This window comes from Anneissia japonica, unplaced genomic scaffold (genome assembly GCF_011630105.1).
Source record: "Anneissia japonica isolate Jap-2015-1 unplaced genomic scaffold, ASM1163010v1 scaffold6997_len847652_cov182, whole genome shotgun sequence".
Classification (NCBI taxonomy): Eukaryota; Metazoa; Echinodermata; class Crinoidea; order Comatulida; family Comatulidae; genus Anneissia; species Anneissia japonica.
In genome coordinates this window covers 249192-272494 of record NW_022730884.1, presented here as the reverse complement: position 1 = coordinate 272494, position 23303 = coordinate 249192, and the positions used below count along the sequence as shown (strand labels likewise).

At 31.7% G+C, this 23303-nt stretch overlaps 1 protein-coding gene across 1 annotated transcript in view; it reads right to left on the bottom strand.

The window, feature by feature from the left end:
* LOC117115180 overlaps nt 1–21819 on the bottom strand; it is a 45376-nt gene extending 23557 nt beyond the window's left edge. The window contains exons 1-3 of the mRNA XM_033258886.1: nt 19050–21819; nt 17312–18556; nt 5976–7652 (exon numbers count right to left, since the gene is read on the bottom strand). Of these exons, the coding sequence (XP_033114777.1) occupies nt 5976–7652; nt 17312–18545 (2911 nt within the window). The 5' untranslated portion in view covers nt 18546–18556; nt 19050–21819. The remainder of the gene's footprint in view (nt 1–5975; nt 7653–17311; nt 18557–19049) is intronic.
* Nucleotides 21820–23303: the final 1484 nt, after the last annotated feature.

Genomic DNA, 23303 nt, shown 5'->3' with positions numbered 1-23303 from the left:
TTATTAATTTTAACCATTTTTCTTTGAAAAAAAAATGCCCATCAGGAAGATATTGCTGTCCAAATGATACGTCACTAAACTAAATATTAGAATTACAATGAAAAACACTACCCGCAAGCATCAGTAAAACCAAAATGATAATCAATTTGTAACAAAATTTAAATATAAATTATAGAAAGGGAAGTCCATCTGTTACTTTATGATAATATATGCCAAAAAGAAACAAATCATTAATGCCAAACCATGCCAGCTATCAAATAATCTTTCATTCATAATCAGATGTAAGGCCATTCATCTGACACAATTTAACAAATTTGGGGCTTTTTTCCTAAAACATTTGTCTAATATACCATCGCTTCCTCAGTACTTTATGCGACCATGACATTAGCATGAAAAAATTGGAAACAGGATTAGAAATGCATAAGAAAATAATTTAATGTATTTTTACCTTGAATGTTCAAAGATTTTAAAATCAATAGGAAACAAGGATAATTTTTGAAAGAAATATTCAATTTATAGGTACTGTAGATTTTATCTTGAAAAAGTACATAAAACGATACAAAAAAAGCTTATTAGAAAATTTCTCAGTTGTCAAATTGACTGCTAAAGCCGGGCACTCACCGCGTCGTAAGAAGTTCGAGCGATGAAGCCAACTCCGCTTAAAGTGAGTAACAGACAACGCAACGCTGATTGGTGAATATCGGAGGCAGCCAAAATGGATTGTAAGACAGTCGAGAGATGAAGAAAACTCTGCTCAATATGAGCAACAGACAACGCAATGCTGTCTGGTGAATATCGGTGGCAGCCTAAATGGATCGTCATTAAAAATGATCAGCTAATGAGCGCGGATTGTGGTGTCCTTCATAGAATCGCGTCGGCTGACTACTGTAGAGCACCCAGCTTTACATAACTAAGTGTTGCAAGATAGAAACGTGATTTTAATACACAATTTGCAATAAAATCAGATATACTGTAAATATTATAACATTGAATTTCTGAATTATAAATGATTCAGACTTTTTACTCAGAAAATACCAAAATTGAAATGATAATTTTCATTTGAGAATTGATAAACATTTCTATAAAACAAAAATAAAGTATTTAAATTATATCATTTTTGGAATATAAGGAACAAATTGTTAGGAAAACTAATGATAAATACAGTATCTCTATTACAATTCCCCTATCTTAAATGATTTCCTATATGACTGCATTAATCCGCTATGACCAATCCCGAACAGTGCTCCCATGATCACCCAAAAAGGAATCAAAGGAAATGATGTTGTTTTGATGTGGGAACAGCTGTTGTTAGGAACTAGTGTTGACAAAACCTCGAAGCTATGTTCAACGCAAGAAGTACCGTATAAGACATTTGACACCCAAAATAAACACTTTAAACAATAATGTTTATAGTTCCATGGCGCAGCTTCACTAACAACCAAAATGTAATTCTAGTATTGGAGTAGGTGGGTCCCACCTTGGGTGACATTCATTTAAAAAAAATGATCTCTCTCAATGGCTGTGTATAATGTCAACCATTCACGTGGTCAATGACTGCAAAATGTCTTCAACAATAAGAGAGCTAATGAAACAAGCAAGTAAGAAACTGTTTCTGGTAACCAAAGATATCAAAAATTTTAAAATCGTATTATTTTATGTAACAATTTAACCTCGATAATTTCTGAGTAACTGTAACCAACCGAAATTACTCATATCCTAAATACTGTAAATGGTTTTACTGAGCGATAGACAAGCACCAACTCAACAGATGTTTAATTTAATCATAAAATACATAGTGAAATCCTTGTGGGATACATTTACAAAACAAACCAGTGTGTTCAGGCATCTGGCTCCCTAGTTGTAACCTACAGTATTTTGTCATTGTATAAATGTCATTGTTACTGCTTATTGGTGACGAATATTCATTACAAAAAATTTGGCTCTTAGAATCTATGGATATTCGGTATTATCGAAATTATTATTGAACAACACATAATTATGGTACTATTCATCCAAGGCTGCAAAAGTGTGCAACTGCGCTACCGGAAGTCAGAGGTATTACGCATTACCTTAGATGAATTTTTGGGGATTGCAGAGAAACTGTTCAGCTTTATACAGTAGCGTACAGCAAACATTTGGTGCTGAGGCATCCTACTGATAATTTGAATGTGATTGTATATAACTTGTACATACTGAATTAAAGAAATAGTGTACGTAGTAAAGCAGATGTCTCAGTGCTATTTGTTTGATTGTGAGGCTACAAATGAAGATCGCTCGGTGGCCTAACCGTAACATACAGCATTATGATTATAGCAATGTTGATACATGAACATCGTACAAATATGAAAGATCGTTTAATCCTTGTCCGGGTTGATAAAAATGACAAAACAAATAACATTTTGTTTTCATATTTAAAAAAAAATATATTTTTCTATAAAAAGATAATTGTTTTTGTTTTAAAATGGAAAAACCATTTTGGTTCTATTATACTTTAACTTATTGAAAATATACTTAAATAACTGTCCTTTTTATAACACAAATTTGTTAAGACAATCCCTGATCCCCTAATTCTCAAAAGTGAGGAATATAATATGAGAAGCTGATTTGATGGTTGTTTAGAATCCATGGGGAGAGGCTGCATAATCGACACAGGAAGATGACGCAAGCACGGCTAATCCTGTGTCCCGTGCACAGAGGCGATAATACGCTGGTACGAACAGGTCACGTTTTAAAAACGGTATCGACACAATTATATTATCATAATTCAACCAGACAAATATTACATCTCAGCATTACATTTAACTGACACTAGGTAAGAAATAATTGTACAGTATGCATCATTTAGAGCATATTGTATACTGAATACAGGGATATTATTATTAATAATTCTGAATAGTTAATCAAATATATTACAGTATATTTTATTTAAAGGATGTTTTAAGGGTATTTCTTGAAAATTAGTATTTATCAATAAGTTGTTAAAGACATACTGTTTATGTTAAGCTAATGAAGTAAAAAAAAAAAAATGAAATTTTGGAATTTACAGTACCAGGTATGTTTCATTTCTATATTTCTTAATGCATTGCTCTGAAATTGGATAGTAATTCATTTATAGTTATGTAGTAAACTCTAAATTTTCAGAAACTATTAATACTTAAAAATTGTAATAGTTTTTAAACATAATTTATATCAACTTTTTATTATTTTTAACATATTATAATATTAAATTTTTATGCTTGTCAATTTCATGAATTTTATGCACAGTGTTAATTTGTGATGGAACAAATGAATGAAAGTATCTGTAAAACTAAGATACTTAAGGAGGATAAATAGTAACATGTAATATATTATATTGTAGCATTCCACTATTGGGGGTTGTTCACAATTATCAACATTTCCACAAATGTACAAACAGTACGCTAGGAGGGAGGGGGTAGATACATTCGCACATGTTTACATGTGCATTAAAATTCAAAATAATAAGCAATATTCAAAATAATAGATTTTTATGACCAACAACCATGAATTAATTAGACATTTTATGTAACCAAGTAAGTACTTCAGTTTATCATTACATAAAAATAGAGAATAGTTTTGTGAAATTCACATTTTTTACACTTTCAGAGGTGAGAGAAGGGGTACCAAAAAAGAGTACCTTCTCTGAACACTTGCGAAAATGTTTATAATTGTGAACGACCCCTAAGGAATTATGCACAGCATACAAAGTACCTTACAGTAAACAACATTTATATAATTTTCTAATAATTAATAAAAGTGAAAATTAGGAAATACTAAATCCTGTAATTGCAAATACATTAATAAAAATAAAAATTGTTTCATGATGAAACGATGTTGCGACAGATGTTGAGGATTTTGACCGCAAGGCAATCCGCACGTTTAATGTTTGATTGAGGATATCGATAGCAGTCATTGATTAAATTGCATTAATGATTTACAATGTTTGTATTAACATTTATATCAATTTTTTGTAATATTTATAGAATAGCAACATTATCTATTCTTTGATAAATTTGTAATATATTGATTATAAAAGTTTAAACTTTCCACAGTATACTCAAAATGTTAAAATACAAGAAAATTAATATTCATTTAAACAATTTCAATATTGTTAGAGTTACCTATATTATTTGAAAACATACTTTTTTGTAATATTTATAGAATAGCAACATTATCCATTATTCAATAAATTTGTAATAATAAATTCTTTATAGTTTAAAGTTTCAAGACAATTTTAAAACTGTAAAAAAAATATTTATTTGAAAATTTTTATTTTTGTTAAAAAAGTTACCAACCCAAAAATATTATTTGTATAATAGCCTTATTGTATTTTAATTTGGAATTAATTGTTTTAATTCAATAATCCTAATACTGTATGCCCCTCATAACCATCTCAACACAGTATTTTTATCTTACAATCAGTAGATTGAAATGATACTCGATTGATATCATGTATTGGGTGTATCTGTATTAATTGTGTATGTCCTGATATTAAAATGCAAAGTACAGTAACTAGTCACAAGACTTTAACAAAAATTGTATGTTAATTCCATTTTTTAAACAAAGTTTGAGTATAATAGATAAATAAATTATTGATGGTATTTGGCAACATTATATTAAAGTTTAACGATTGTTAAGATGCTTACTTTCAATGTTAGTTCATTGGTTCAAATCCTGTACTGATATCCATGTACAGGTAGGATGTGCCTATAATGTGATGTCATCATTACCATATTTAGGCATGTCACATGTTTTTTGTCAAATAAAATTTGATAATCAGGACTGGGGCTTAAGACAAATTCTATACTACTACAATCTGTAAAAGCTGGGCACAGACTGTTTCATACGACCGTTGCCTAACAAATCCATCTCCACTTTCTCTGTGAGCACTTGGCGAGGCAACGCTGTTTGCTGATTGTCAACGGTATTATGTGAGGATCATCATTAACAATTCTATTTGTTGCACAGTCGTCAAATTCTCCATGTCATGTCGGCCAACAACTTATAGGTGCAGTGTGTACCTGTACCTGACTTAAGCCTCAAGATCTAAGCCTTTTAAACTTAAAGCATCATTCAGTAGTCACCCGATAATTTAGATTGTACTTTTTGTTTTATGCTACTGGTTGTGTTTATTATTGTGAATTAAACAAGAAAATAGTTGTCCTTCTGTTGATAGGTATGAAGGGAAGTGATGAATAACCTGATGGACATATCAATATAGAGGAGATTGACTGATAAATCTTCCTAAAGACTGACCTTGGCCACACGTGAGAATATATTATGCATTGACACCAGCCAAAAAGCAATATCCTCTAAGAAAGGAAGCTAGTGAAAGATGAATTCAATGTATTTGGAAAAATTCAATTATATGAACAATATATAAAAAAAATTAAAAATTAAAATAACTAGACTTTATTGATATCATCCATACAATAAGGGGCATAGGGTTTTTGAGTGAGAGTGGCAGTGAAGAAAAGGAGTACAATTTTTTCTAGCTATATGAAATTAATCAGGATTATTATTTGCTGTAAAAGGAATATTCTGTAGGCATAATTTTAAAGTAGTAATTGAGAAAATGAAAGTTTTATAGCATATTTAACTACACTACACATCAAATCAACATAGAAAATGAAAACAGAGCAATGTTTACAGTACTTGAAGTAATTGCTTATTGCATGCCTTGTTTATCCACAAACACAACAGCAATCAGTTAAGAATGCGACACTAAATAATCTAACAAACTCTACAACAATAAATCAAAAGATGATTTAACACAGATAAAGCAGTCACAAAGCCATGGCCAAAATGAAAAAACAGATTCAAAAATCATGCACCTGAATCGCTAGTGAAAATGAAAAAAACACAAAAAAATTTAAAACAATTCATGCAGAACTGAGAATAACGACCCCCAAGACCATGCATGTTAGTTACAGTAAAAGACTTCAAATACTTCAAACCTTTTCTCCAACGGTAGTCTGCATCTACGACATGAATAGGTTTTAATGGTCGATGGTTAATGTACTGAATAGTATTCTCAAGAAGTTGAGAGCATTCTTGGGATGTATTTCCTCTTGATTTTCCAGTATGATGGTTGAGTTCATGTGTCGATGTTGCTTCTTTTCCTTTGAGAGCAGCACGGATATTAGTAGCCTGCCTTGATACAGGGAATTTAGAATTTCTCTTTAACCTTTTTAGTTCTAATTCAGCTGCTTGTTCTTTCAATTGTTCAAGTAACTTATAAATCAATCTTGGATTTCGATTTTGAGCTGGTTTGACTGCAGATTCAGGATGGGATATCACTGATGACTTCTGAGCGGGTGCGATCAATTTACCCGGTATAAACTGCTTCAAGTGTCTGTTATCTTTTGCAGGGTCTTGGAGATTATGTTTCAGGAATCTGGCTTCAGAGAGTTTTCTCATTGGTCTGTAGCAAATGTAATCGGTTTGAGTTTCATTTGCCACTGTTGGATTTCTTGCACCATCACCTTTCTTCAGCAATGGAATGTTACTTCTTGAGTCGGAAGCGCCAGTGTGCTTGCAGGCATGAAGCTCTGCCAGTGACGAAAGGGATGATGAAAGGCTTGTGGAGGAAGTTTCTGTGCCTCCATTGGAATTCAAAGTTTTGGAATGCTCTTTACTATAGCACGATGATATAATAGAATTGTCATGACTTGGTGGAAGGCTTAGGTAAAAGCTTTCATTATCGTCACAAAAGACAGCATCTGCATCCAACTCTGATGGAGATGACAGCGTGTCAGAGAAACATCTAGTGGTGATGTGGGATGGTTGTATAGATTCACTTTCTGCATAATCTGGAAGAGGTTCCAATGGTAGAAATGTCTCCTCTGCATCTACGTAATCAAATTTATTCCAATGATTATTTGCCAAATGTGTATCTTTTTTATCAGAGTTTCCATTATAAGTTTGATTTAGCCAGAAGTTGGTGTGATCCTCTGACTGCTGATAAAACTTCTTATCTGCATTATCATTTACAGGTAATCTGATGTCCTCACTTTTGTCATGCATAAGCTTACTCAAGGAATTTCCATTGCTGTCGTAAGTAGCTTGATGTACTTCTTGCACAGGTTGAGGGGTTGCCTTTATTTCTTTTTGATTTTGATTATCCAAAGAGAATGATGGGTTCAACACCGACTCAAGACTTACCCAGTCATAATCGCTGTTAAGTAACAATCCTTCTGATTGGCCATTGCACTTTATATTCTTGGAAATATCAGTCTCAAAATCAATAGGAGAAGCAGTATCTTCTGAAGTATCACTTACTTCTTCTTCACTTTCCGAATCGGATGAAAAAATATCACTTCTTTCATCTTTCACTAAATGATTTTTTGGGCTCAGATTTGCATTAATATCTACATTATCATTAATGATAATTATCTTGTCTTCTTCTTTCTTTGAGGTCAGAAGATTCAGCTTGTTGTTGGGAGACTCACTAAGACCATCTGGTGCTTCTCTGAGATGTAAGTCCATAGTTAATGAAGTGTTATTGCAGCAAATTGGTCTTTTCAGGTAAAATGGAAGAGAGGACAACGATGGTGGTGAACATGATGGTGATGTATGTGTATCCATAGCAACTGGGGTGGGTGCTGATTGGTGAGAAGAAATCACTGCCAAAGCTAGATGTGAATCAAAGGAAATTTTTTTTTTTAAAAACATGAGAAGTGATTTTACTTTAAAGAAACACAACCCAAAAATACCAAAACACTGAAATCATATTGACAGAATAATGACAATATTCAGTTAAAAAAATTATTGTTTTTTTTTGGATGTTGTTGTTACTGTATATCTAAAATGATATCCAAAAAATTAATAAAATAAGCATTGCAAGTGATATAATGGCATGAAATAATACCAAACCATAAATAAAGCAAGTATAGAAGCCAACAGAAATCATATTTACCAGTACATAAAAATAGAATACATGAGTGTAGCAACAAAGAAAACTACAACAATAAACAATTATAATTATAAACTACAGGTTCATATCCTACTTTAAACTGGAGGGTTTTCAAAATAACAACAAGGCAGTACTTCTACAGTAAGTACATTCAGTGTTAAAGATCAACCATAAAAACTAGCAGTCACCTCACTCCTCACCAATTCCTAGTCTAAGCATATTTTACATTTAGTTACAAATGCTTATTAAAATTTAAAATGTCATATAAATTTTCTGAAATTTGATTAAAAACAACTGGGTCATATTTTCTACTGTAATTTTTGCAATGTAAAAATGTTTCTTTTTATTGAATCAATTATAATTTATATTTTTAAATTAATAAATTTTTGCTTTTCTTCTTTAATTGTCCAATTTTTAACCAAAAAATGGATTTTTGGTCAAGTCATGGATTAGTTGTTTGGTGCAAGTTTGAGCAGTAGTGTAGAATTACATTCTTGTGTTATGCTTTTGGTAATCCTTGGGGTACAGTATGTCTGAATTTTCTTGTGTCATTCTAAACTTTACTTGTTTATAAAGACTGATATTGACTTGTTTACTCAACAATTGCCTAAAGTACAAAATAATATTGAATGTATGATAAATTAAGGATGGCTACAGTATAATTTTAAGACAGGCTTAAACATGATTTATTCTTTACCTATGTAAAGTAACGAGGTCCCAAGTTGGAATAAATAAGTCATTTCTGTGAGATCTATTTGAATGAGCTTCCTTAGTACATCTAATTTTATTTTAATACTGATCTTGCTGATCTGTATGACTGTGATGTCACACAAAACATCACCTGCAAAACTGCAGATGTAGATCTATCTGCTAGGCCAGAAAACAAGGATAGAACCTGTGCTGTTTTTAAGAATAGCTGCGAACAAAAAATGGAATAAAAAAGGAGAAATAAATGAATAACCATCAACAACCACCATCATTAAAGTACAAAATGACTTTAGAGACAATTAATATTTTTAGGGATTAAGTATGAAAAGATAAGTACTGTGCAGTAAAGCTCTGTTTGCACTATCAAATATTATGTGACAATAAATTATGCAAGATGAACATATTTTAATGTAATAAAATTACATCATGCCCATATATAGCTACATTACACAGATTTGTCACATAAAAGATAAGAGTGTGGACAGAGCATAACATACATACAGTACTTAGCTCTCTAGAGTATTTAAAACTACAGTTACTGTAGAGCAATACAATACGTAATAATACTGAGTACTTTAATCAATAATGCATTAGAATTACTACAAGTGCCCTCATAAAAGGGAAGAGTGTTATGTGGATAAAATTATTCTTTACTGTAATTAGCAAAGCTTTATTGTTCTTTTCAAAATATATTTATGAGTTAATATTTGAATAATTAGTGGGGAGAGGTACCGCAGCAACCTTTGAATCCCTGTGTCATTATTCAACCCTGGGCATGTCAGAGTGTCATTCTCACAACAAAAATACAATCCCATCTACCTGTATGTGATGACATTATATTAAGCCCCTTTAAAATTATATGTACATTGTGTAAAAGCCTATTAAGCATAGCAGAGCATCGTTTATTAAAATAAAAACATGCATTATTTTATGAAATTGAAAAATATATTTAAAAAAAACAAAGTGCAAATGTTGATTCAATAATTACTGTATTTATCATAACCAGGGCATAAGTTATTTAAAAACTGCCTTGTAATACACCATGTGTTGGGGAAAAAAAATCAGATTGCTAATGACTCCAACTGCTAATGAATTATGTCAGTTTTAAACAGAGATGATTCGCTGGTTCAAAAGCATGTCATTCTAGCAACCCTGACTTGTTGACTTTGCTGACTTTGGTTGGTTTGTTGATTATGTTTTAATTTTTTCCAGGATGTTTATAAAAAGGACATCATGTTTACGAGCAACTGGAGGTCCTTAGAATTCATTCACCCTAACTAATGCTCTAACCTCAAATTTATATCTTACTCATCCTCATATTGATTAGAGAATACAGGCTCTGTTTAATATTATAACTATCATCATAATCATAAGAAAAAAGTATTGATAACAAACATTAATATTAACCCCCATCTGGGAACGTCCTCAGTGCATTGTACAACGGTAGTACAACGCATCCAACTCAGTCTCCTGTGAGTGCTAGGTAACACAACACTAGTCTGCTGGTAGTTTGTGGCAGTCTGACTGGATAGTCATTAAAAACAGTTCATTGCGTGCATGTCATAGCATTGCATTCTCTATAGTATCGCATAAGCTGATGACCATCGGGCACAGTGATTGCCCGGCTTAAGGGCCCCATTCATTTTAAATTATTCCCAAATTAATAAAATGTTCAATATAAAATTTCTAACTAGAAAAATACTTTTATTGGATTTTATATAATATCCAAATTTTGTATATTTTACAAACCTGTATTTTAAATCAAATGAATGTAGTTATGTCTTGAAAAATATAACTTCATGTAATTTATTTACAGTTTACATCATTACAGTACATTATATTATATCACAAGGGGCTCTAGATATTACATCTGTATCTTATTACTGTATACATTTTCACTTCAGTGCAGCCTCATTACCAATGCACACGATGACATCTTGTTATCACTGATTCTCTACATTCTCATTAACTGCCCACTAAAAGCCAGCCTGCAAAATCATCAAGTACAGCACAGCGCTTTTTTAAGCATTCAGTACATAGAGCATTATCATAATTGCCTCAGGCTGATCAATATATTTGCAAGCGCTGTCAATCTATTGCAGCCAATCTTGTATTGCAAGGCATTATGGGATCTGACTCACACAAGAGATATCATTCACCATGTAAATGAAAGGCCTTTATTTACGAGTATTGAGACAAGACTTCAGTTTTATGTTTAGCAAACCCTAAGGCCGCTAATAAATGTGATTTCGAACAAAAATAAAAAATTTTTTTCGCACCCTTCGCCCTGAAATATGGAAATTTCAGAAAAAAATGTTTTTGTTATATTCATTTTTACTACTGCCCTCCATATTTCTTTCTTAAAATCTGAACTATTTAAGGCATTATCAGTCTCATTACTAATACTTCCACAAATTCATCAATAACATTTTATTTTTGTTTTTTCCCACGACCTACAGTAGATGCTTTTGGCAAAATTATTTTGCTATTAAGAGAACAAAAAAAATTTGACTCTGTGTTTCCACAACTCATTTTGGAACTACTGTACTGTTATATGCTAAACTGTAAATAATGAACCTCTCAATTTGGTTTTGCAGGAATACTCTGTTTTATAGTGTTAACTATTAATTAATTAGTTCTCGTTAATTAATATTTTATAACGAAACACAGAGATGATTTAATAATTAGTAGGTCACAGGGGTTGATAATGATGTGTCTTCGAGCTAATTAGCTTTTACAGATAAATATGACTTTAATAACAGAATAGGAAATAGCGAGGTGAAAATTAATATGTATGCACTGTAAACAATATATTGTACCTGGCACTATCAACTTAATTAGCACATTTCCCATGTGCAATAATACAGTAACTGTACAAAAATTCTTTTTATGTAACTAAACTGTAAAGCTCAATACTGTAGGAATACTGATACAGAGTGACTGATTTCTTAAAGTTTAACTGATAATTTTTTATTGTCTCTTATTTTCATTCATTTTGAAATTGTGATTTTTATTGTACTGTGTTTAAGTGAATTAAATTATTTTATTGTGAACACACTGCATACTGTTTGCCACTATGCAAAGGTGTAGATTTCAAAATAAAGTTATTATTATTTAATAATTATTACACTATGCAAATAAAATAATTATTTGTAGAACAATGCATTCAGGAATCTTTCACAGGAAGTGACTTCCTATTTACACTAAAGTGTAAATATTGGTTTCAAGGATTTCATGGTGAATGGTATGGCTTACAGGGTATGAATCTACGAAATACTGTACTGTACCTTACACAGTAACTGATCTTAATCTTTATAAACACCACTATTATAATCCTGGTGTAATAATTACAGTAGTCAGTATGTACTGTATATTAACGAATACTTTCCAAGATGCTTTTGGAAAATTAATACGGGAACTTGCGCCAATCGGTGGAAGTCAACAATCGATTGATGAAAACGCGCGCTCACTGATCTCCCGAATCTCACAATAATCTTGTAACCACATATTACAGGATAAAATTAAAATGAAGTGGCATTACTGTACAATCCTGGTTTTACAGTATTGTCACTAATGTGGTAATCAATATTGTACAGCAGAGGTGCATTTAAAAGAGCAAGTAGGCTTTCACCCCTCCGGCCCTGCCACCAAATTCTTGAAAATTAAAACAATTTGGGGAAAAAGAAACATGCATTCAAATCTGACCTTGAAAGTGTCATGGGCAGATCTAGTATGGGGACATGGCCACTTAATTTCAATGTCACAATCACATATTGAAATTAGTGCTACTCATTTTAATACCTATTCTGAGTGTTGTGCCCCACCACACCACACTGTTTGAAAAATTCTGGATCCGCCAATGAGTGTGATTTTCAGCCATAGACATCATGTTGTACCTCACTCCCAACCATGGTGGTGTTTAGGTAATCTGGACCCTCTCTGTAAAATTTTCACCACGGGGCATGTCTATTTCGAATTCCTGAATCCACAACTCTATTGTACAATGTATGGAAACGTGGACTAGAAAATTACATAAAATACTGTACAGCACAGATGGCAAAGTGCAGCCCAACATTGAATTTTTTTTTCAGTCCACGAAAATGAATTAAAAACCTTATACTGTATGTGCGGCCGGCTAAACATTTTGGACTAAAAAACAGCTTATTTTTTTACAGCCCGACACCGATCATCTGTAAAAAGTAATATTAAAACTGAGAATAAAGTGGTATAAAAGCAGTGCATGAAGGTTTTTTGGGAGCACACTGTAAATATCGAAGTTTGGGTGCAACCCTCGGTGTTAAATAAAAAATTCACTTTGGCCCTCCAACTGATGTTTATGCCCACCCCTGCTGTACAGCAATTTTGAAATAGACAACATGGAGCCATGTATATTAGAGCCTACATTATGGGGATACTGTACAGTCAAATTTTGTAATTGTATCCTGTCTTTGTATAAAGGAATTAAAAGCAAATAATATTATACTGTACCTTTTTATAATTTAATGAACACATTTAATTAAGTTTATCTATAAAGTATTTTGTTAATGAACTTTATAGCTGTTCTGATATTTTGCGTGCAATGCTAATTCTATATTGACAAATTCTTTAAAAATAATGGTATGAAAAAACATTCCTATGAAATGCCTGGAATTCAAAATGCCATGTCATAGTTTATGTTGCTGTAGTTAAAATTATGACTTGTTATTTTTTTTATTCAATGGATGACATTCATCCTTATAATGTACAATAACAAAAGACCTTGAAAATCCTGAATAAATATTTTGCAAATAAAAATAAAATAAAAAATCCTTCATTTTGTTATTTAAACAAGTTTAATATATTTCTTGCTTGTTTCTATGTGTGTGGAACAATGTGTGCAATCACATTTTATCGGGTGTGGCACGACACCAGTCAGGATGGGGGAGGGGCCTGTTGAAGAGAGCTCTGTCCTCTGTTGGGAAAGAAAACACATTCCGTAGGAGAGAAGAAAAAAATGTTAGGTATTTTCAGATATTAAACTGTGGAATATCGATAAAATACAGTGGCGGATCCAGAGGGGGTTCAGGGGGTTCGGGGACCATGGAGAGTGCAAAGCATACTGTAGGCCTAGCTCTTCTTTTTGGTACCTAGGTTATATAATATAGAAGATTTTACTATGATTATTAAGTATTACATTTTAAATTTTGTATAGTTGACAGAAAATTAAGAAAATACATCTTTTTAAAAATAAACTGTTTTGTGTTTTCTTTTTAAATAAAACTGGGTATTTTTAAGGAAATTAATTCAATCATTCATCGGTCAACCTTAACTTAAAATGCCTGAAAACACATCATATTTGCCACCTGCAACTTATACTTTTATCTAAAAAATTATTTTAGAACTGTCGCATTGCATGTTTATTTCCTATTCTTGGCACAGAAAATATTCACAATTCTTTGCAACATATGGAGAGAAGGCAAAGATGATAAGCACTGTGTTTTCAAGTCCCAGTATGTTGGGAAATGATGTCGAGAGGAAATTGATTTAACAAAGTAAAGCTTTTCATTGTTTAAATGGAAATGAATTTATAATGCATGCATAGCATGATCTAGTTGTGATCTCTCCAGAGCAAGGCATCCCGTCAGATTGTTCTGAATTATTCAAAAGCATTGTCTGATGTTAATATCTATAAAATAATTTGTTTCTTTTTCTGGCAATACATTACTCTTATAGTCTTTATTTAGACAATCTGATCATTCATATTCAGTCTGACATCTGTATTTTTAAAAATGATGTTTAAATCAAAAGACAATTGCTTACAAATTAGTCATGTCATGCAAAAAAAAAATGCTTTTTAGCATAGTCACCTCTATACATGTTATAATTTAATAATAAATGTCCTATAAAGTATGTCTATTATACAGTAGTATTATTGGAGCTACTGTACATGTTTGAGAGTTGATCACAAAATTGGAATTTCATGATGTTTGTTTTTCAAGGCATTACACAGATACAGAATATCCAAAATAGCATAAGTACAGTAAATTAATGTACTGCCTTTGTTCAATATTTGTCCCAATATTATGAAATCTAGCCAAAAAATTGATAAAGGATAAAACAATTTCCATGTTGGAAAGAATTTCAGTAAGACTTTGCATCAGATGAAATTGTGAAATTAAACCAATACATTTTTTAAATGTTATGGAACCAAACAAATAAATATTCTTAGAATTCTGATAAAAAATGGATGGTACAATTGCAATTAACATTTATGGGCAGAGATAAAATCAAATCTACCTTGTAGTTTAGATAAAAATTAACAGATCTATACATTTGCCACCTCAAGCAAAATAAACATGTTTTAAGAGATGAGATTCAACAGAATGGGTTGAAAATTACCATGGTATGTTTGGCAGTGATAAAATAAATAGCATACTTTGCCAAGATAACATAACAGCATCAGACTATATTAAACCACGGAGAAAAGAAAGGCACATTGCATACCAGTACAGTACAGTACCTGCAGATAAAAATAAATAGCAATAGTAGCAACACAAATGACAGGTGTGCAACCTCTAACATATTGGATTGAGCAGATGGAAGGCAAGTGCGACATTTTTTACAGTTGGTGAACAAAAACAGTGACACTCATGACTTCCACTTTAGAGGCATTGCAAATCAATATTTGGAATCTGGCTTTTATTTTTTAAATGGTCTCATAGTTAGTTCATTATTTTTACCAAGTGAATTTCCTCGGATTTGGTCTCGTTTTCTAATGAGGTTCACTATCATAAAACCAGCATCCATGGAGAAAAAAAAAATTCATTCTAAACATATTCAAAACAATTGGTCATTTCAATACTGGTACTTTTATAATCTACATGCTAATTACTCCGTTAAATGTTGCACAATATGCTGGTTTTGGGAATGAATATTCATACAAATAGTTGCTATTTTTGTAACATTGTCTGTACATATTATAATGATGTTAAAATGTCAAATATTAAAATATAAAACACTTAACTAATAACTAAATAATTGTTATTTATATTTTTCCCCCCTTTTTTTTGCAATTTAAAGGTATGTCCGATATGCTTTTCCGTGATCATTCATGTTTAATAATACCATTTGCCTTTAAAAAAAAAAATGAAATGTAAAAAAATCTTTAATAATCCTGATCATGATTACATCTTAATATTTAATGTACATTTCTTGCTTTAATTTTATTATTTGACCTTCCAAAAATTTTCAAATTTTTTATTTTATTTTTGGGTATTGTGTTGAAATGAACTACTGTTCAGTAGAAACACATGAATTACTATGCTATAGAATCCTGTACTTTTTATATACAGTAGTAATGCAGTTATTGCTTTCGCGGTTTATGGAAATTTTACGGTATTGTAATACTGTATATAAAACATTGGGGGTTTTTCATCTACAGTATTGTTAACTTTTTTTATGGATAGTCTGGATAATAACAGCAATCTTGTGACTAGTTGCAAGGGTATTACTCACAAATTTGGTCATAGTTTAGTTCTACTCTGTGCTACTCTGTGGCTTAATTAATAAGTAGCATGGGTTTAATAATGCAGTAAACTCTGTGGTTCATAGCCTTATGAGTGACATATTTACAACAAGCCCTGTATTTGCGGTAAATTTGGGTTGGTGAATTTATACGTTCATTTGTGGCTAAGTATTATATTTAGATTTGAATTATAATCAGATGTTGTCAACTTAGTATTAAAGAATCATTTCCTAACATTTTACACTAATTCTGTAACACACGGCCACACACAAATGCACAAGCACCGTCCCACACACACGTACACAAACCTATGTGGCTATGTAAAACAAAATTCACATAACGAAAGAGTAAATTAAACAAAAAGAAAGCAGAAAAATAAAATGTCTTTGACATAATTAAATTAATAACAGTAAACCTGCATTGCATGTGATAAAACAAAAAAATTATAGAAATATAGCATATATTACCGTACAATGGAATCTAAAAAATGCATTGCTAATTGCACTGTATTGTCGAATTGTGTACGTAATTAAAACTCACTGTATATTATTGCGTAAAATGATCCACGTATAAGACGACCCCCAATTTTGAGATTTCTGGGCGATTTTTGTATGTCAGGCGTATACTGTAAGACAACCCCCTAATTTTTATGGTCTTCATGTACCTAGCTGGTTACAAATGGAGCCAAATGTAGGGCTAATCTTTCAAATACCATTTTATGGGCTTTTAAATGTTTAGTCAAAATCTTCTTTCCCAGCATTTAAAATTAAGTTTATTCATACTAACAGTTATTATCTTCATTTCAGTAGCAAATTTGAGTGTAAGAGACTATCCACAGTACAGTAGGATGAAAAATTTAAAAATAAAAAATGTGTTGTGCATATAAAAATAGCCCATGTTTATTGTTCATGATTTGCTATTTTAAACCTCACCTTATACATGAGAATATACAGAAGTGTTACAGTAGTTTACCAAGAATTTATTAATTTAAATGCAAAATACATTATTTGCTTTAATGCAATCCTAAATTGAATACAAATTTTCATTAATTTTAATTGATTTTCCAATGCTACAGTATAGCACAATCTATGTTTGCTTAAATTATAAAATCTATAAATTTTCACTAAATGATTGTTAATTGGTGATTATTATGTCATAATACTTACACTTCTCATCTTCACCAGTCACATTCATGTTACCGTGTGATTGAAGAAAATCTATATACGCTTTGCTTTGTTTATTTTCAGGAGTTTTGAGTGGTCTGGATGCTGGCCTTCGAATATGTCTAAGTTGTATTGGCAGAGATTTAGGCCTAGGGATTCTCTTCGTTTTCCGTATACGTCGAACAATACAATCTGTCTCAGAGTCACTCTTCTCCTGCATCAATTCTGTCCAGTGTATACCATTGCTTTTTGCTATGTTCATAGCCTTTTCACTTTTAGGACTTGGGGTTCCCTTCTTTTGCAAAATGTCTGCAAAAGTTGTCACAGTCTGGCCATCACCTGTATTTTTCCAAGTTAAATTTAAACTGGAATCTTGCAAATGTGATAGTTTCTGAGGAGTTCTAACCACTTGTTTCTGATCAATGACAACAGGATTATCAATGGCAATAGGTGGATTACCTGGATTGATCTTTGCCTTCCTTACAGCAACTCTTTGGAGTTTTGGTGAGGTTCTGTTCAGTATATCAAGTGTAGATTCCTTTGGTTTGTCACAGTGGTCAGTGCCAATTGATTCCTCTTGTGCAATCTCAAATGCTTTGTATAATGTTGTGTAGCTCTCTGGACTTCTTGAGAGAGCTGACACCGTGGTGGAGTCAGATCCAACAGTTTCTAATGGAAGCTGTCTTTTTGTTTCAGACTCATTGTCAATATTTCTACCATCATGGTTAGGACTGTCCATTTTTTTCAGTATTTGCTGGTCCTTCCCTTTGAGCTCATCCTTCTCAGTTTCAACATCACCATCTGGACATGAGTTTAATTCTGACATCCCACTTAAGCATGGATCATCCACTTCTGATTGCACTTCTAAAGCATCAACGAAAGTATCATTATTTAGACTATCAAGGCTCATGCTAGAGATGCCATGCTGCAGACCTTCAATCTGAAGTGGTTTTGAGAGATCCAAAATGTCATTGTTCATCTCCATACTTCCATTTAAGAATGGGACTGAGATGAGCTTTTCTGTGTCACAGATGCCATTCAGAGGAGCCATGCTAGTTTCTTCATCCTCTTGGAATTCATCTAGCAATTGGGACAAAGTGGTGTTCTCATTGTCCACTGATGATCCACTAGTGAGTTCTGTATCCATAGCCAATGGTATCAATATTTTATCAGCCATCAGTGGTGACCAGTGGAATGGCCACACCAGGCTCCGTTGTGGCATTGTGACTGCCAACATCTAAGACTTAACTGTAAAAGAAAAACAAACATGGTTGGTAATTTCTACAGTCACCATGCTATTATTTAAAAAAATAACAATGGTTGCTTTTCGATTAACTGCAACTACAGTGGTACTACACTGATCATTTAAAGAACCATCAACACAAAGTTGAATGATGAATTTAAACTATAAACAACTGATATTTTTATAATAATATAATAATTTTGAACCACTGAGGCAATGTTTAAATAATCATATTTAAACATAAAACAACAAAAACCTACTGTAAAGCTTTGTCTACACTATCAAATTTTATCTGACAAAAAAATGTCATGTGCCCATATATGGGTACGATGACATCATATCACATACCATCAAATTGTATCAAAAAAGTTCAACATGTTCAACTCTATGTTTCATAAAATTTTATGTGATGCTTTTTTTGATGAAATTTGATAGTGTAGACAAAACTTAAAAACAATAATCCTATCAAAAATATTGTAATTGATAAAAAAAAAATACCTTAAATACGCCTCCCTTCCAAAAGCTGTTTCTATCACCTTTGCATGAAAACAAACTCAACTGAGTATAATGTAGTTGTTTTCATGACTAATGTATTTTTCTAACTAACGCTGAAGCGACCTGTCTCAAAAGCTCTTAGGCTGATCACATGACAAGCAATAAAGACTTCCTATTACTGTAATAGCCAATACTGTACTTAAAATCCGTGCCACAGTTTCATTACTGCAATGGCAGTGACTCATGCATATCATTATGGAATTCATACATATTCATAAGCAATACTGATCAGGATAATTCTAAAAAGTTTCCTGTGTGCAATAACTGTAATAATCACTGCAATTTAGTCTTAATTTGATTACTGCTAATTATCTCACACCCATCAATTTTCATATTGTGGAACATAGGATAGCTACCTTTATTTTTGTTTATTGTATTGAGAAATCGGCAGGTTAGTGATTGTCATGAAATAATTTGTTTCATTACAGAAAGTAACAAAATAAAATGTAAATCATTCATTAGATTTATGGTCAGGACAAGTGTAACCTTTGTGTGAATCACACCAAGGATAATCCACTAAAGGTGGGGGTCCTTCTGAGCTGATGAAACTGAAGAAATTTGAAAAACTGCAATAAGATGTGAAAGCAAAGATAAGTAAGAAAAAATGTCAATAAGATCGAAAACCAAAGATACGCATGAAAAAACTGCAATAAAAACCTGCAATTAAATTTAAATGGAAATACAGTAAGTTAACTTTACGTAAAAAATAATACTGTATTTCCCAGCTATCCATATTAAATGTATTAAACGTACAGTACTTCAGTAAAATCAGATGGAAACATTTGGCAGCAGAGGCATTAATCAATAGGGTTGGTCAGGGCATTGATAGAGTAGGTATGAGATAGTAATGGCTTAACATTATGCCACAAAAAAATAAAGTTCCTGTCTTGGTATTTGGTTGACAGAATGTCATATTAATACAGCTGTTGTATGTGACAATCACGGATGCTTCTCATGAAAAATAAAAAAAGAACGGTAGTGATGATCTTTCAACTTGAACAAAAAATAAAATAAATACTGGTAATATTATTTAAAGCTTACTTTGTGCTATGTAAATGCTTTGTTAATTGAAAATTAGAACGACACAAAAAAACTGTTCGTTACCAATTAGTGTTTACTGTACATATTATACCAATTTTCAATATTCTTTTTGAATTGGCTTGTTTTGTAACTAATTCAAACATTAAAAAAAAACATACAAAATTGTTTGAATGTGTGATTTATTAGCAATTGCTTGGAAGTGTGATTCATTAGCAGTTACTAAATTGGTGCTTTTATTTTAAGGTGATGAAATTATAATAATATTTATACCCAGTATCTTTTTAGATTCCAATACAGCAAATTTTTTTTTTTTGTTTTTTTTTTTGGAGATTTCACCACAGACGGTATTTCTTTAAATAAAGGGAGACAAATAATACGTCAAATCTATTTACTAGCATTTAGTATAATGATACCAATAATATTTATACTCATAATACATTTTGAATGGTTAACTATTAACATTACAAACATTATCACCTATGTCCATCAAACATAGTTGAATACAGTACAATCATTCTTTATATTTCTGTACAATGTCTAGGCAGCTAACTTAATGTTTCCTTCATTAGCACATTTCAGTACGGTACATGTTATGCTATTAAGAATGATTTTTGAAAATCATAGATCACAGCATGCAAACTACTGTAGTTCTGATGTTCTGGAAGCCTAAGGCCTGATAAAAAAAATAATTAACTTATTTCCCTCACCTGCAAGTATTCTAAAAACATTTCAGAAAAAAAAATTTAATAACATTTTTTTTTCCCATAAATTTATTTTTCATTTTGTTAGTAACTTAGTTAAATTATCTCAATCATGTACTTTACCTTGTATATCTATGCAACAGTAAACAACAAAGGTGATATTTAGTTTTACAGAAATAAAAAATATAAATAAAAAGCATCCCTCCCTCATCACTTTTCCAGCCAAGACAGGGTGATAACTAATAATTTGTTTTATTGGGCCTCAACTTTTAGCAGTACAGTAGGTCTATCCAAATGTTATTTCATTTACCTCACAGCAAGCAACCATCACTGGAGTCAGAGGCAACCTACTATAGGCCCTCACCTCTCAACTCATTCCTAAATATAAATATAGGCCCTAAATGTAACCAGAATACAAGATTTGCATCTTTCTATCAGGGCTGGACACAAATTGGTCGTTCCATGGCAAAACAAGGTAACTTGAAATTTTCACTTTTCGAGAAAAATAGAGCTAAAGTTTGCATGTTTGCAACTTGGCAATAAATTGTTGTACCCTTCTGAAATTTTGCATGACTTTATCTAATAATGTAAAATTTGAATTACACTGTTGGTTTATTGCAAAGATTTAACAATATTTTACGTTGCTTTACCTCGGAAACGCACCTCGGATGTCAGGCGCGGTACTGTCGAAAAGGGTGTAGGGTTGTTTCGGCCCCGAGTTGGTATTTTTATCATGTACATTTCGGCTTCGATGAATGGTGCGGCCGCGAATAATACTTTAATAGAACAAGGCGGCTAAGCAGTATACCATTTGTTAAACATGAAACTTAGGCTACATTACTGCAATTATTTTTAGTAGTATTTTATTATTATATTAATTAAACTATTATTATTAAAGAGTTTGTTATCGTTCTTTTTAGAGAAACAATGCAAATGTTACAAGTAAATTGGTTTGGACACACATTTCCTTTTATCGTTTCCATACAATATATATTTGGATCATATATCTATGCAACAGTAAACAACAAAGGTGATATTTAGTTTTACAGAAATAAAAAATATAAATAAAAAGCATCCCTCCCTCATCACTTTTCCAGCCAAGACAGGGTGATAACTAATAATTTGTTTTATTGGGCCTCAACTTTTAGCAGTACAGTAGGTCTATCCAAATGTTATTTCATTTACCTCACAGCAAGCAACCATCACTGGAGTCAGAGGCAACCTACTATAGGCCCTCAACTCTCAACTCATTCCTAAATATAAATATAGGCCCTAAATGTAACCAGAATACAAGATTTGCATCTTTTTATCAGGGCTGGACACAAATTGGTCGTTCCATGGCAAAACAACGTAACTTGAAATTTTCACTTTTCGAGAAAAATAGAGCTAAAGTTTGCATGTTTGCAACTTGGCAATAAATTGTTGTACCCTTCTGAAATTTTGCATGACTTTATCTAATAATGTAAAATTTTAATTACACTGTTGGTTTATTGCAAAGATTTAACAATATTTTACATTGCTTTACCTCGGAAACGCACCTCGGATGTCAGGCGCGGTACTGTCGAAAAGGGTGTAGGGTTGTTTCGGCCCCGAGTTGGTATTTTTGTCATGTACATTTCGGCTTCGATGAATGGTGCGGCCGCGAATAATACTTTAATAGAACAAGGCGGCTAAGCAGTATACCATTTGTTAAACATGAAACTTAGGCTACAGTGTATGGAAACAACAGAAAGATAACGAAAGGAAATGTAATTGATGACAAATAAAAAGAAAGACAAGGAAAGAAATTAGAAGAAAGCTAAGGAAAGAAAAGAAAGACAAGAAAGAAAAAGAAAGAAAAGAAAAGAAAAGAAAGAAAGAAAGGAAAATGAGAATTAAAGACTAAATTCGTAAAAAAAAAAAAATAAAAAAAAAAAATAAATAAAAATTAATATTAGTAATCTAATATTAATTTTAACATTACTATAAGTAGCTCAGCCTAATTGGAGGGAGGAGAAAAAGAAAGAAATGATAAGTATATAAAAAAAAAATAAATAAATTTAAAAAAAAATGCACAACTACAGGATTCTCTTTTAAATGGTTAAATTAGTTTGAATATTTCCAAATAATGGCTAATTTTTCTAATTAATATGTATTTACAACATAATATAATACAGGATGATTGTTAAATATAATATATTCTAATCATGAGATGTAATATGCCAACTACATTTTCTAGTCAATGGCTGCCAATAACTGATATATTTTCAGTGGTTAAATTTATTATTATTACTGCAATTATTTTTAGTATTATTTTATTATTATATTAATTAAACTATTATTATTAAAGAGTTTGTTATCGTTCTTTTTAGAGTAAATTGGTTTGGAGACACATTTCCTTTTATCGTTTCCATACAATATATATTTGGATCACATTTATAAATGCTTCAATAAAATTTAGATATTATAAAATAAG